At 42.0% G+C, this 15,473-nt stretch overlaps 1 protein-coding gene across 2 annotated transcripts in view; it reads left to right on the top strand.

The window, feature by feature from the left end:
* adcy2b (adenylate cyclase 2b (brain)) overlaps window positions 1-15,473 on the top strand; it is a 29,195-nt gene that overhangs the window by 12,326 nt on the left and 1,396 nt on the right. Inside the window, exons 6-22 of one of the 2 annotated variants that reach the window (XM_028399329.1) lie at window positions 1,186-1,297; window positions 1,895-2,022; window positions 2,643-2,801; window positions 3,355-3,487; window positions 5,456-5,632; window positions 5,717-5,757; window positions 5,836-5,916; window positions 6,854-6,923; window positions 7,141-7,238; window positions 7,898-7,982; window positions 9,514-9,654; window positions 10,309-10,431; window positions 10,628-10,812; window positions 12,158-12,242; window positions 14,008-14,166; window positions 14,907-15,053; window positions 15,245-15,352. In XM_028399329.1, coding sequence (XP_028255130.1) covers window positions 1,186-1,297; window positions 1,895-2,022; window positions 2,643-2,801; window positions 3,355-3,487; window positions 5,456-5,632; window positions 5,717-5,757; window positions 5,836-5,916; window positions 6,854-6,923; window positions 7,141-7,238; window positions 7,898-7,982; window positions 9,514-9,654; window positions 10,309-10,431; window positions 10,628-10,812; window positions 12,158-12,242; window positions 14,008-14,166; window positions 14,907-15,053; window positions 15,245-15,352 — 2,032 coding nt within the window. The remainder of the gene's footprint in view (window positions 1-1,185; window positions 1,298-1,894; window positions 2,023-2,642; window positions 2,802-3,354; window positions 3,488-5,455; window positions 5,633-5,716; window positions 5,758-5,835; window positions 5,917-6,853; window positions 6,924-7,140; window positions 7,239-7,897; window positions 7,983-9,513; window positions 9,655-10,308; window positions 10,432-10,627; window positions 10,813-12,157; window positions 12,243-14,007; window positions 14,167-14,906; window positions 15,054-15,244; window positions 15,353-15,473) is intronic. The other variant, XM_028399331.1, reaches the window with a different exon arrangement.

The raw sequence follows: 15,473 nt of genomic DNA, 5'->3' as shown, positions 1-15,473 counted from the left end.
CCTCTTCATCACCACTCACCTCTTGTCTTCCTTTCTTCCCCTCTCTACCTGCTCTTACATTTGGACTTCTTCTAATACCATGTACTCTTCTCTCCCTCTAGCATGTTCCTTTATTTCATCGCCTCCCCTTCCTTCCTCTCTTGCCATCTTCTCCATGCCCCATCTTCTTATTCCTTTCCATTGCAATGACCAAATTCAATTAAAAGTAAATCCACCTGCATTGTTATGTGGGGTCACTCTGTTCTCGATGACATCCTCCTCTGTAGTGTGGGGGTTCATAAACAGATTGGAATACAGAAATCTGGGCTTACCATGAGAGTCTCTTCATCGAATGTCCTCTATAACCTGGTTGTCATCATGCTGGAGCTTCACAAGAAAAACAGCATCACCGTATCTCATTTAAGCAGCCCTAAGGTGTATGTGTGGGTGAATGTGTGTGTGTGTGCCCTCGTGTTGATCTGCCTATTATCCCTCCAATAATAACAAATTCTCACATGGTCTAGCTCTCAATGAGGAGAGGAGAAGAGGGTAAACTTTTCAGACAAAGAACAGAAACCCAAGGACAGGTTGCAATGTTGTTTTGCTGGGGTCCTACCACACTCAAATGGAGAACCATACAACCCCTGCCTCCATTATCAAGTTTCCAGCAGTAATAATTGGTGTCTCTGCAGACCATGCCATTAGTTCTCTTTGGAAAAATGTTTTGCATTCTGACTTTATTACAGGGTAGCATATGCTGGAAAGATGTGACCACCTCCCTGACAGTACAGTGTGATAAATATCAGTCTAAACACCCAAGGTGGGAGTGACCAGATGGCTGATTGGTCACCGCATGCCTGCCCTGCAGCAGCAGAATCCCAGCCAGCCAGACCTTTGCTACTTGTTATTCTGGCATTTCCCTAAGGTGTTATATTAGAGTCTTGTGTAGCGTAAGGTGTCATTAATGAACTCCCAACTGAGAGTAAATAGAAGAGGAAGTGATGGAAAATATTAGCCGAATCATCCAGGTAATTAAGCTGCACTCTGGGCATAGAAACCAGCACTGTAATGCATTAGTGTGATTTGTAGGAATCTGAATAGAAGACCATGGAGTAACTGTGCACCTCATTTTGTAACATTATTTAGTAGCTTGATAGCAGCTTTTCAGTAACACAAATACTAACAGTTTCCTCTTATTTTCTGCAGCATTCTCTATGCTGACATTGTGGGCTTCACCAGGCTGGCCAGCGACTGCTCTCCAGGTGAACTGGTGCACATGCTGAATGAACTTTTTGGCAAGTTTGACCAAATTGCAAAGGTAACTGACTTATGTTATGACCAAACATAACACACTGCTATTCATACTATCCATATCCGTAAAGACTCTTTAACTCTTACTGAGAATGTGCTGTATGGTATTGTAAATAAAAAGAATTCATTTGGATTAATCAATTAATCCAGTTTTCAATTGATTAATTATAAAATGACCAGCATTGTCTAGAAGACAGAATGCAGACACAGAAATAACATCTTTCCTGAGGCATCTGTCGGCCTTCCTGCTGTACCTTCCTTGAGCGCTTTGTGTGTGTGGGCTGGTCAGAGTGTATCTCACTGTCTCATGAGTGCGCAGCTATCTGTTGAGTCAGGCTCTCTCAGCTTTGTGTCCAGCAGCTCCATCCTACCATCTGACAAAGCTGCTGTTACATAAACCCAGTCCAACGATGAGCTGTTACGCATCCCACATGTGGAATAAGAGCATTTTATGTGTGGGCCGTTGATTTTAGCCTTGATGGATTTGACTTTGTGTGTGTCAGGTTTAGGTTTAGTGAGGTAGGAATAAAACGATAAAGATATTGATCATTTTGGACCAAAGACCATGATGGTAAATGCATGTTTCTGCGTGTCTCTCTTTAAGGAAAACGAATGCATGAGGATCAAGATCCTTGGAGACTGCTATTATTGTGTGTCTGGTCTGCCTGAATCGCTGCCTAACCACGCCAAGAACTGTGTGAAGATGGGCCTGGATATGTGTGAGGCCATCAAGTAAAATACCAGATCTCTCCCTCTCTCGCACCCCCTTCTTTTTCTCTCTGTCACCCACACAGACACACAAACACACACACACACACACACAACAAACACGCCCATCAAACAGATTGAGCAGAAGGAATGCCAGACTTGATTCCAGCTTTGTTTGAACTCTAGAGTAAACACGCTGTGAGTGCAATATGATAAGCCTCCTGACTGAACAAATACAAAATTCAAACAAATGAAAAAATATATTCTGTTTTAGCCTGGCCCCCTCCCTGTTTTGTCCTGTGTTGGTTAACCAGGCATGACCACACACATAAACAAACACATTTGTTTTATAGACCAATGCATTGGCCTGCCATGAATGATCTTTAGTCACGATCAGATTACAGTTGCCCCCTGTGACACGATGAAGATGAATCTGAGGATTTTACAAGCAACCACAACCAAGCTGAATCATGTAAACTTAAAATATAATGTGAACCAGTTGTGCAGTTTCCAGTCTTTACGTAAAGCCTCTCAACATTTCCAGCTCTCTGCTCAACGCTGTGATTGATATTAACTTTCTCAGCTCACTTTGTTGAATAAAGCAAGCAACCTTCCCTCACACAGCCCTTCCTCTGCTCCCACAGGAAGGTAAGGGATGCCACTGGAGTTGACATCAACATGCGGGTTGGCGTTCATTCTGGAAATGTCCTCTGTGGTGTGATTGGCCTCCGAAAGTGGCAGTACGACGTCTGGTCACATGATGTAACGCTTGCCAATCACATGGAGGCAGGAGGTGTTCCAGGGTAAGATAGGAAAGCTTTAAGGAAAATGTGTCATTTCAACTTTTTAACTCCTTGTCATTAGTGTGTGGCTGGCACATCCCACTTTACTAAGATGTTTTACATCAGGAGATGTCACACGTGGAGCATGAAAAACATCTGTTCTAATTCACCCTGCTTTTTAGTCAATTACTGCCAGCTCATTTGACCAAGCAGCTCTACATTTGTTATGTGTCCATTATGCCTACTATCCTCGTAGTGTAACAAGCTGGGGGGAAATTGGCTGGTGGTTATGTGTATGCTGCTCTGAAAATAAGCTCTCCAGTGCCACAGCGTTGTCTCCCTGGGCTGCTAATGGTTCATCTCCTGTTGTGCCTGCTAAAATGTATCTGGAAAAATATGCCAGCTGAAAAAACATATTTCCATTGCTGTTTGCAAGGGTAACAAACACAGCTGAAAGGAGGAGAGCTGCAGGTTAGTGTAGGTATAAAGCCTGAAATATGCTTGATAGAGCTGTCAAAGGCACAATGGCGTAAGCCCTTCACCTCTCATTCTCTGTCCACTTACTCATCTCCAGGAGGGTGCACATCTCTTCAGTGACGTTGGAGCATTTGAAAGGCTCATACAAAGTGGAGCCTGGAGATGGACAGAGCAGAGACTCCTATCTGAAAGAACATGGAGTGGTCACCTACCTGGTCATCAACCCCAAGGTCAGATTCATGAGGGCAGCTGACGCTGATGGGAATGGCATTAGGTCTGCAATTATTCTATTGATTATCCAAAGAAGAAAGTTTTGGAGAAGCAAATCAAAGGCAGCAAATACATTCTTTTCACTCCAAACTACCCTGTGCACCACATTAACCATGTTTGAATACAGTAGATTTTTATTACCATGAATATATTTACCTTAATGTGTCCTAATGGAAAAACCTGAGGATCTGTTTCAGCACCATGGACAACTCCACAAACATTTCAAACATGCTGGTCACGTTTATATAGAAAAAAACTATGTATCATCTCACCAGGGGCACAGTGGACAGCTAATCAATACTGTACAAGAAATAATGTGGCATGCCACCGACAATATGTCATCACAAAAGCAACATTTCGGCAGGTGTTCTGTCAGTCTGCCTCTCAGGGGAGATAATCTTTGGAGGTCCTTTTCTCTACTTGAGACATTGTCCAGTTCCTTCTGTCAAGCAAGGACATAAAGAGCTGATTAAGGACATTTAAGAGATCTGCTGTGAACCGTCTACCCAGAACTTCTCTATATAGAAAACGCTCTTGGCATTCAGAAATGCGCTCACTGCAAATGAAAATCCATGCTTAGCAGTTCCCTGCTTTTCTAATCCCTCCACAGCTTGGATAAGATGCACCCACTCCCCTACATATCAGCAGGAAGACCTTCCTTCTTCCTCTCTCAGGCTTTCTTTGTTCACTATCTGCTTGCTTCAGGGTTGTCTCAGGATTTTTTTTTCACTGGAGTTGTTTTTGGAAATACCATTAATCACCCAAAAAGTCACTGTGACTTTTTAACATTTGGAGTTCCAATTAGGTCGTTTGGCTCTTTTTTTCCTTCACATTTTTATTTTTTAGGATCAGTAGTCCCCTCATAAAGCTATACAAGACAGTGTATTCAAAGGGTAACCAACTCAGTAGCAATGTAATGTTTGGGGATTTGTACAAAAACACATTTCCCTCACTGGAGAAGTGATGACATGATCTGTTTCTTAGCATGCTTCTAACTTTTAGGCCTAGTCTGACTTGTGCTAATCTTTTGACCTTATGATGACAGTAGTAGTGTTTTCTGCAGAATACAGCAACATGTAGCATCTGTAACCTTTAATAATTCATAGCTTTTCAATATCCTATCAGATATTGGGAAAAAAAAGAGGCTGCGGGTGCTCTGTGACATTTTCAAGAAGCCCTGAATGGATCAAGGCCAAATATGGAGCATGGATCACAGGAGGTGTCGTCCCCACTGTCATGCTCATTGATTGTCACTGTCAGAGCAGCTCAGTGCACCCAGGGGAAATAAACACAACCATCGAGGACTGTGTCTGTTGCATTTCTTATAGGCATGTGTGCCATGCACTTGGCCAGTCATGATACCTGCTTCATGTGAGCAATTAAAATGAATCATCGGTGGTTACAGTGCTTGTCATCCACCCAGATTCCCAGTGTTTCTGTTAGACAAAAGCACTCGTGCCAGTACAGAGGGAGAGCTACATCATTCTTGACTAGAAGTGTTTTAAGTAGCTTAAAGCATTGACAGGGAGGTCACAGATGTCAAGAGCTGTCAAATAACCATTGTTCCCAGAGCACCCAGGCATTTTTACTTTCCACCCACTGAGTCTGAGCCCACTGGATGCGTTGATGGATCCCAGTCAGCTGTCCAATAATGGTTGTTAGAGAAGTTTTTCTCACTTTTTGAAGCCCATCATAGCTTAGTGAAGTGTCAGTTGCATTATTTAGAGTTATAAGCAGCTCCTCTAAACTTTCCATGGCCTCTGCAGGTGCCCTGGGATGTTTGGCACCAGGATGTTAGCAGCAGATCTCTTTAAGTCCTCCAAGTTTGGAGTTAGAGTCACATTGCATCAGACCTCATCTAACAAAATCTGTGCATAATGTCAAGGATCACCTGTCTATTTGCACTGTTTCTCTTGGTTATTTCTCAGACCGAGCGGCACAGCCCGTTATTAGGTGTGCGCTCTCGTCCCTCTCTGGATGGTGGGAAGATGAGGGCATCTGTTAGGATGACCCGATACCTGGAGTCCTGGGGAGCTGCCAAACCATTTGCCAATCTCCACCATCGAGACAGCATGACCACAGACAATGGCACGATCAACACTACAGTGAGTGCTCTTTGTCTCCCTGTATCTCTTTCTTAAAAACACATTAATGTATCAGAATTATTTAGCCTCTAAATCCTGTTTCAGGATGTTCCAATGGGGCACTATCACTTTCAGAGACGAGAAAGGTGAATCATAGTGCATTTAATGACTTTAAAACATGTACAATATCCATTTTAAAGTATTTTCTTTTCCTACAATCCCAGGTCTAAATCTCAGAGGAGGAGGTTTGAGGAAGAACTTAATGAGCGAATGATTCGCACCATCGATGGTATCAACTCACAAAAGTAAGCATCACATCTAGTGCACATCCTGCACAGCCACAGGTCACCGTCAGTCACTTCTGATAAAGACAAGAAAAGCAGAGCAACCAAATCAGCACAGGCATTCAGAAGTAGCCTCTGCAGCCGTTTTTAACTAACTTTATTATAGGTATTACATGAATTAAATATTAACCCACATTAGGTAAAGAACCCTGCAGTTAATGATGATTAGAATGTAAGTCACTCAAACAATGCTTGAGGTTCAAAGTGTGTGTTTAGGGAGGAAGTGACACAGATAAATGTAGCCCAAAGCTCATTTGTTTAGTCATGTTTTATAGATGAGCTGTTGAATTTTTAATGTACTTGTTTGTTTTTATTCTGTTTTGTTTTTAGTAATAATGAAGGAAAATGGAGCTCTGAGCAATTAATTTTTAAATTAAAACACGCCAGCCCACAACAAAATCAAATGATGATCATCATGACACCCTCATGAAAAACAGATGCACTTGTACACACACAAACTGGCATATTGTCCATGGAGTCAGCTGTTATAAGATACATTTATAAACAGAATAAAATGCTGTAAACTATAAATATTCTGCAACAATTCTGATTTGATCACATTTGTTTCAAGTGCAGCAGATTTCTACTGCAATTTTCCTCAAAGCAGTGAAAATTAACACATTATTATTATCTGCTCGGCACATTCATGAAACAAGAAAAAGCATCTCCGCCTGTATTCACAGAATGTTATGCAGTCAATTTATGGAAAGTGTGGAACATTCAATGGAATTTAATAAGAATGAATAATACAGATAAGCTGTACTGTTTACATTCAATTCACATACTATTATTTGGTTCATTAGTGCACAATGAAAAGCATCTATTGTGTATTTTATAGTGCTATGGGTGGTTTGTGTTTGTGTGTTTAAGTCGTGGTGTGTGTCTGTCTCACCTGCAGACAGTGGCTGAAGTCTGAGGACATCCAGAGGATCTCATTGTTCTTTCACAACAAAGCTCTGGAGAAGGAGGTAGGTGAATGCATACAAAACACTAGAGAACAAGTCAATTGTATTATAAAGGGAACTGAAGCCACACATGCTTGTAGGACACAGAGCCTCACTATGTTACACAATATATTTTAGTCTGGTATTGTTTAATATTGCAACATTGGTTCTTTTAATTTTTTTAATGCTTCTGTATTACTCAGTCCTATAATCCTGCATCCAATTTCTGATCTCTCCACAGTACAGATCCACTACATTACCTGCCTTCAAGTACTATGTCACCTGCGCCTGCCTCATATTCTGCTGTATATTCGTAGTGCAGGTCCTCGTTTTGCCCAAGTAAGTCTGCACCCCTTTTAAAGGATTTCCATTGCACGCTCCTCATAGCATCACCGAACTCCAGCTGTGGCAGCGGGCTGATGTGAAAAAGTCATTTGACACCAGCTGTCTCATCAACAGGACCACACTGAAATGAAAGAGGCAGGGGAGCAAGAGGCAGAATGTTAAAAAGCCAATGGAGATGAAAGAGCACCATGTCTGCTAGTGATTATAGATCAGGTGAATCAAAGTGTGGCATCTCTTTAATGGCGAGGAGAGAAATTCACGGTCATGCTAATTTACTGCTTCTGGGAGCCAAAGGTGTAATTCAGCATCTGAGAGGCCATTGATTTTCTAATTCACCTTTCTCTCTCTTTGGCGCTCTCACTCTCTTTATCTTTGCTCTGTTTGGTGCAGCATCGCTTCACACATTTAGACGTGACATTATCTGTTTTATGGCAGGCATCCTTAAATCAGCCATGTTGTGTTTTTCTTTAGAAAAACTGATACGTGAGCAAACGCGTATCATCCACTGTTATGCTACCTCAGTGTAAATGGATAGGAGGTCTGAGGTAGAATACATTACAGCCTTCATTACATTGATTGCCCTGGATGGCACTGCAGAGGCCCGAGAGGTGCCAAGAAAGTTAAAGTAATGTGTGTGTGTGTGTGTATTGCAGAACTGCTGTACTGGGGATCTCCTTTGGCCTGACGTTCCTGTTGTTGGCATTGATCCTGCTCCTTTGCTTTGCTGGTCACATTCTGGTAGGTTTGCTATAATATGTTTTTTTTTTAGTAACTGGGCTGCAATGTTACAAAGCCCAGTCCAAACAGAGTCTTTTCCACAGAGAAAATGCTGCCCTGAGCTGCCTGATGTGTTGCTGTTACATACCCTCAAGCAAAGCCAGCGCTCTGGGAGGGTGGATTATCTGATTCTTGTTGGGACACAGTTATCAGCTGCAGTCAATATATATGAGGAGTGTGTGAGCTAATCTGCCTTTAATTCTCCTCCATACATATAGATCATCCACTGATCCACTGCTAGTGCTTGTTATCCAACACAAGTGGAGGGCTGGGGATTATTGGGTACCTGGCACAGGTGTTTGATGGACAATCAATAGATGATTTCTCCCTCAAGAACCCATTTCCTTCTCCCTCTGCCTCTCAAGAGAGTAATATCACCCAGTAAGTGGGTTCCTTCTAATTAATGGAGGTTATCAATAACCTTGGGTTTGTCCTGACCCAGATATCAGCTTTATACACACACACACAAACACAGCAGGTTTAATGAGTTCCTACTCACTGTCAATTAGTATTCAAAATGTTCCAGCTGTGGTCAGCAGAGAAAAAGCATGCAGACAATACCAGGCCATTTCTTACATGCTCTGCCTGTGTGTGCTTTAGCTCCACGCGCCTACAGCTAAAGGAAATTCATCTCCATTCATCTGTGAAAGTCACACGGTTATTGTGATCAAACACATTTCATGGAAAATATCTTTGAGCTAAGAAAAAGCACAGACACAACCTCCAAGGAGAAAAAAAATTGGCTGACTTTATGACAGGAGTAAAATGCACAGTGCTGCTATTCAACATATCTGCAAACGAGAGTTAAATGTTCATTTTTGTTCATGTCACAAAAGCCAAGGAAACACTCAAAGCCTTGAGAGCTCGGCTCTGTCAGACCTCATACTGCAGCATGAACACACTCTCCTGGAGGTGAGAAATGCGAGAAAACTGTCAAACTAATATACACTTGAAAATAATTTGAAACTGGAACAGAAATACACACAATATCCAGGATAACACTCTGATAACAGGACAAGGTTTTGGATAAGGAAAGTTTATGGCTGACAGCCGTTTCAAAAGGAGGATCCACAAGCAGGCTCTCAGAGGAACGTGGGTTTATTACAGGGAACAGTTCAAAGGATAAACACAGGAAAAATAACTAACACAGTCCAACAAGGTAAGGGCACGCCAGGGAAACAGCAGCTACGGGGAGGGAATCCAGAGTGGGAGTCTGGGAGAAAAGAACGGTGTGTACAAGGCAAAAACTACGAAGAATTGAAGTGCTGGTTCAATACTACCAAGGGAGGATTGTAGAAGAACTGGCAAAGAGCGAGAGCAGGAAGGAATTTTAAATTAGGTGATTCCAAACTATCCTCTTGATCTGAGTCAAAGGAAAGATTGGAGTCCCCAGAGGACAACAGTTTCCTACTGGTATAAACAGGAGAAATGAAAGATTTCACTATGACTTGTTTAGCAGGGTGTATTCACTCAGACTTCTTTGCCTCCATAGCAGGGCCGCAAAGGCTCTTTCTGCACTCTTACCTGGTTTCCAACATCTTCCCGCATCATCGTCACCAATAACCCCTGGCTTCGGCTGGTCCTCACCATGACAACCACCGCTCTCATACTGGTGATGGCTGTCTTCAACATGGTAAGAAGCCAGTTAACACGTTGTGAACATGGTTTGTCTGATGGCTGCAGTCCATGTCCTGATTGCAGCTGCAGCAGCAAAGATTTCTTCTGATTATTTAATTTCATTTTTTATTAGACTGCAAATACACATTTCAAAGGGTCAAAAGGGTCAAAGGTTATTAGGTTTGACAACTATACATACATATACACACCAGTGCATAATGGATCAGAGAAGTTGATGTAAACCTTCATAATATCTCCTGTTGTGTTATAAAAAGCATTTAAAATGTGTGATGGTCATACTTTGCTGTTCACTATCATATTAGCTTTGCCAATTTGACATGAAACATAATCTCATGATGGTCATGAAGCATTCTGTTTCCATCACGTCTTCAGGGACACACTCAGAGGATTAGTTTGTGGTTATGCTTTACAGTAATTGCCCTGTTGATCTCACAAGCATTGATTCATCTCATAGATGTAATGCAGCAGTTCAAAACTAAAGATTTTCCAAGAATAGTGAGTGAAAAACACTTCCTCAGTGCACATCTTGATATTTTAAGAGCTCTTAGGGCATGTTAGCTACACTGTAATTGCAGACTCGCTCATTAAGATCAGTAAGTGCATATTGTAAATGAGCTGACCTCTTACCCTCCATCCTTTCTGTTTTCAGTTCTTTGTCGAGGATCTTGGAGGATCTATTGAGGGCGTCCTGACAACCGCTGCACCTTTGAATCTGACCAATGACAGTCTCTTGGAAAACATGAAACAAAACACAAGAAAGTTTTATCTGCCTGTAAGTACAACAGAAAGAGATCAAAAACAAAAGCTGGAGAGAAGTAAAATCAAGACATTTTTACATTTTTTACCCCTTCTCTCACACTACATACAGCATTTACATAAAACCCACAACGTAGATGTTGTTGTTGTCTTTAGCTGAGGTTACACAATGTCTGTCAACGGTCATGTTTTGATTCTCTGTCTGTCTTTAGTACTTCATCTACTGCTGCATTCTGGGCCTGGTGTCATGCTCCGTCTTCCTAAGGATCAACTACGAACTGAAGATGATTGTGATGCTGGTTGCCGTGGTGATATACAACATCATCATTCTACAGACGCACGCGTCCCAGCTGGACGATTTTAGCAAAGCGTTGTACCCCACTGATAAACTAGATAGGTACCCACCACACACCATTCCTCTATTTTTACACACTTCACAATGTAGAAAGTAGTGAAACAATTACCAGGCTAACTTAAAGTCAGTATTACCTGAAGCCCTTCACCCCCTCTGACCCTGCAGCCTGCCCACATCAGTAGAGCACAGCCTACTAAAATGGCTGATGAGCCTGGATTGTTGTCTTGCGGGAAAGGTTGATGCTGAGGTAGCAATATCCCACATGACTGTCGATCAAGTGTAACCCCTGGAGAGAAGGATGACGTGTGACACAGGGAGATACGGCAGTTTGTGTTGATGGAGCTGAAATTCATTTTTCACACTTGACTGACAGCTGGAGTCTTACAACTGAAGAAACACCATTATGCAAAAAGTTTTTAGGGCAGAGACTTTACTTCCACTCTCATATTCCTCCTATTGCTTCTCTTTCTCACTGTGGTTTTATTAGCATTAAGAGTATGCTTCTGCTTTTGCCAAACAGTGAGGCAAGTTATGAAGGGCTAAATAAAAAGGAAATAGACCAGGAAAGCCTAATGAATGAGTTTCATTTCTTGACAAGTAGTCTTTACATTTGCTCAAAGTATATTTTTAGCTGCCCGTCTAGAGTTTAATAAGTATATTTAGGCAATTAAGGTGACATAGCACAACATGCTGTCGGTATAGAAATAAATAGGTCAAATTGTCAAGTTAAAAGAACTGATTTCCTGTTCCTGTAACAGTGTCCTAGCTCAATGCAGCAGAAACAAGATGTTGTTAGCCATGATCAGATTCATCCTAACCCCATGCTCCTTCAGTCTCATAGTCATCCTGGTTGCAGAAAACCCAGGGTCATCATACAGCCTTGACTCAGTGTCCCTTTTTATATGAGCAGTTATAACTGGTCGCATCATGGTGCTTCACTTTTCTTTTTATAACATTTTTACATATTTTAAATGGTTTAATGGTGAAGTAGCTTTAATCACTGTGAGCAGGTGGGGGGGGGGTTACATTTTGTGCCCATCAGTGATAAAAATATTTCAACAGTGACATATAGACCAAAGGGATCGTAAATTCACACTATGCTAGCAGGTATTTCAAGCCACATGCTGGTGTTATGTGGGACTGACCCAAAATTAACTACACCCTGTGGGTGTAGTTAATTGTGTGTGTGTTTATGTAGCCACCCAGTGTCACCCAGTGTAATAAATCAGGCTTTGGATAAACAAACAGCACGTCTTTGCTGCTGTTCTATATTTAACCTACTGTGAAAAACAGACGATCCTAAAGGTTGTAAATTCTTTATGATGTGTGCGACGAATGAAATCATGAACAATGCAGTTACTGTGATATATATTCTCTGTCTGTTCAGACCAGGAGTCCTGAAGGATCTGAAGACCATGGGATCCGTGTCTTTGTTCATCTTCTTCATCACACTCCTGGTGTTAGCCAGACAGGTGAGTATCCTGAGTCAGTCAGCATTGTAGAGAGCTGATTGCAGTAAAGGCTTTAACTCCTCAGAATATATAATTGAAACTGTGCTGCAGGATTTGTCTCAGTATGCTCAAAGATCCAAATGTTTGTTCAGATGTGTTTTTGTAGCACTGGCCTACTGCCTCCATGTCCTCTGTACCTACCATCCTCACTTCACACAAGACCTAAACTCAGCTGACACAGATTTAGTGCGGGTGTTTCATCTTTGTTGAGGGGGGGGGGTACCATCCATCATCTGTGACCTCGCAGCAGATGTTCTGGACAGAAAGACAGCCCCCCAGAGCTTCAGTACCCAAAACTGGGTCTCCCCTAAGAGCGCTGGTTGGCCCAAACAGCTCCAAGTGTTGTTCCCATTCTGGGTCACTGTCAGCAGAAGGGAGGGGAGCATTTGTTTTGGAAACACAACTTTGTCATGGAAAACTCTTTGTTGTGGACTCATCAAAGGGTAATTGGGTTCACTCTCCCGGATGCTGTTTGGCTATAATCTAGTATGGTCATCAATTATCATCCAAATATTTCTGGAAGCAGGTCAAAAAGTTTTCAGAGTGGTGTCCCCTTTGGCCTTTGATGCAGAAATACGTAAATCAGTGCCAGATATTTGCTTTTAGCCCGCCGTTAACACATTTGCCTTGCAAAATTTTCAACATCATCAGCCCTAATGAGGCCTTTCCCAGCCGTTTAGTCAGAGGGAGGAGAAAGCAGGTTATGAGACACAAGGCATCTGTAATTCATCCCTCAAGAACAGATGTGCAAAGGAGCAAAACTCATTTACAGGCTCGTTAGCTGGTTTCCAAACAGCATCTGGAATTAGCTCCATTTCTTCTGGCCTACTTTCTATAGTAGAGGAGTTCTTCTCTCCATAAGAAGTGAGTGCTTAGACTGCATATATCCTTATAAGCAGTGCAGACTAACTTTCTTCAGAGGGATGGAATGTAGTCTATATATCTCAGCCCCAGGCTATCAGTAGTGCAACATGTCAGTGGAGAGCTTGTATGGATCTATACTGTTGGAGTCTACTAAATTGGCACCACACTGTAATCCCAAGGGGCACATGTTCAGCGCTCACATATATCATCCAGACTGCTAACCACACATATGAATATAGAGTATCTCACTAGAGACTCACCCACACTCATCCATACACTCACTGCCCACAAGTAGCCTGGAGCCTTCAGATATTTGAGCCTTATAACGGTGCATTCGGGGGACCCTGTCTGAAGCGCGCATATACACACACCTCTGGGAAGTTCTGACCTTGATATGTGAGTCTTCCTGACATATTTGGATGTGTTCAAAACTCCCTCAAGCATGAATAACCAAAAAGGAAAAAACAAAAAAGAAACGGTGACTATCTTTTATGCAAAACAGTCCTGTGCGCTTAACATTTCCTTGAGCAATAACAGCAGAGCGTATCTCATTGTTTCACTGGCGTCTTATTGGAACATTAATTTCCTATGAATACCAAGCATGCCCTTTAGTTTCACATGCTTACCTTTTCCTAGAAAGCATCCATTTGGTGGAAATGTTTACAGAAGGATGCAATCTGAGGACCGCTGATATCATGGAGAAATTGCTGTTTATCATATGTGCGTGGTTTTTTTTTTCCCAGTCTGCATTTGAAGTCACATCTGCACTTTTTCTGCCTGCTTTTTGGTGCCAGTTACTACAGAGAGACTGTTGTGTGTGAATGACGCAGGTGTCTCTTTACTCTGTGTCCTCCTGTAACAGAATGAATATTACTGTAGGTTGGACTTTCTGTGGAGGGACAAGTTCAAGAGGGAGTGTGAGGAGATCGAGACCATGGAGAATCTTAACCGGGTTCTGCTGGAGAACGTCTTACCGGCTCACGTTGCTGAACACTTCCTGGGACGCAACTGGAAAAATGAGGTATGTGAAAAAAGATTGTAGTTTTACCACATTATGGCACCTATAAAAATGTTTTTGTTTTGAGGTATGATTCTATGATTGAAGGAGCTGAGTTATACTCTCATTCAAGAACTTAAAGGTCACTTAGAGGTACAATTTAATGTAACTAAACCAACTATTGAAGCAGGCATGATGGCAACTTCCTGGCTTACCAAAGGCTGCATAATGAGGAAGTTAGCTCCAACCTGACTCAAGTCTTCTGCCCTTCTTCAAGCTAAACTGATGTCATATTTATCTCAGAGTAATAGTGATCCTCTCATTTAACTCCCTGTAATGGTGGATTTGTCCTAAAATGTTAAACTCCTCCTTTAATTCTTCAGCAAGTGTGTGCATCAGCTTATTTCCTGGTGTTATTTAATAAACATATTTTTACTCTTCATGCTCTGCTACAGCTGCACTGATGCTGCAATACAATTGGCCCACATGCCTAACATAATTCCCACTCCTACATTTCACCTCGTTGCTGTGTTCTTACTTCCATGTGATGAATGCTGATGCTATTTTGCTACTGCGGTGACCCAGTGTGCCGGCAGAGATGATTAAAGTTTCTTCTTATTTATTTAAAGAGTCAGTGTCATTGTTCACAGTGTGAGGTATCCAGCTCATAGATTTTTGAGAGCACAGACTATTCCTCTTTCTCTCCACCAGCTCTCGATCAATACAGCACATACAGCTGTTATCTTCCTTTTGCTCGTTATCAGGATCTTTATCATCAGTCATACGAGTCGGTGTGTGTGATGTTCGCCTCCATCCCAGACTTCAAAGAGTTTTACACAGAGTCTGATGTCAATAAGGAAGGACTGGAGTGCCTCCGTCTTCTCAACGAGATCATAGCAGACTTTGATGAGGTAAACTCCTCTCATATTGATAACCCTGGCTCTCTCACAATGTGGCAAAAAACATTTCCTACTGCTTTTTCAGACGCAATCACACTTGGTGATTGTGTTACACAGTAGAAGAAGAAAAATGTCGAAGCATTTTTATGGTGTTATTTTCAGCTGGTGGTCATGTTACAGTATGCTGTTTCCCTCATGCACAGCTGCTGTCCAAGCCCAAGTTCAGTGGAGTGGAGAAGATAAAGACCATTGGTAGCACCTACATGGCCGCAACTGGACTCAATGTGACACCAGGACCTGAGTGTGCACAAGTAAGCTTTTATTACACATGCAAACATCTTATTGTGTCAAGAGTATGAAGCATGGCAACTGGACTTTGGCTGTTTCATTATCTCTGTAGTGATGAAGTGGAAAAATGACCTGAATGACTGA

The sequence above is a fragment of the Parambassis ranga genome, chromosome 2 (genome assembly GCF_900634625.1).
Source record: "Parambassis ranga chromosome 2, fParRan2.1, whole genome shotgun sequence".
Taxonomy (NCBI): Eukaryota; Metazoa; Chordata; class Actinopteri; family Ambassidae; genus Parambassis; species Parambassis ranga.
This window is presented reverse-complemented; position numbering and strand designations above follow the sequence as displayed.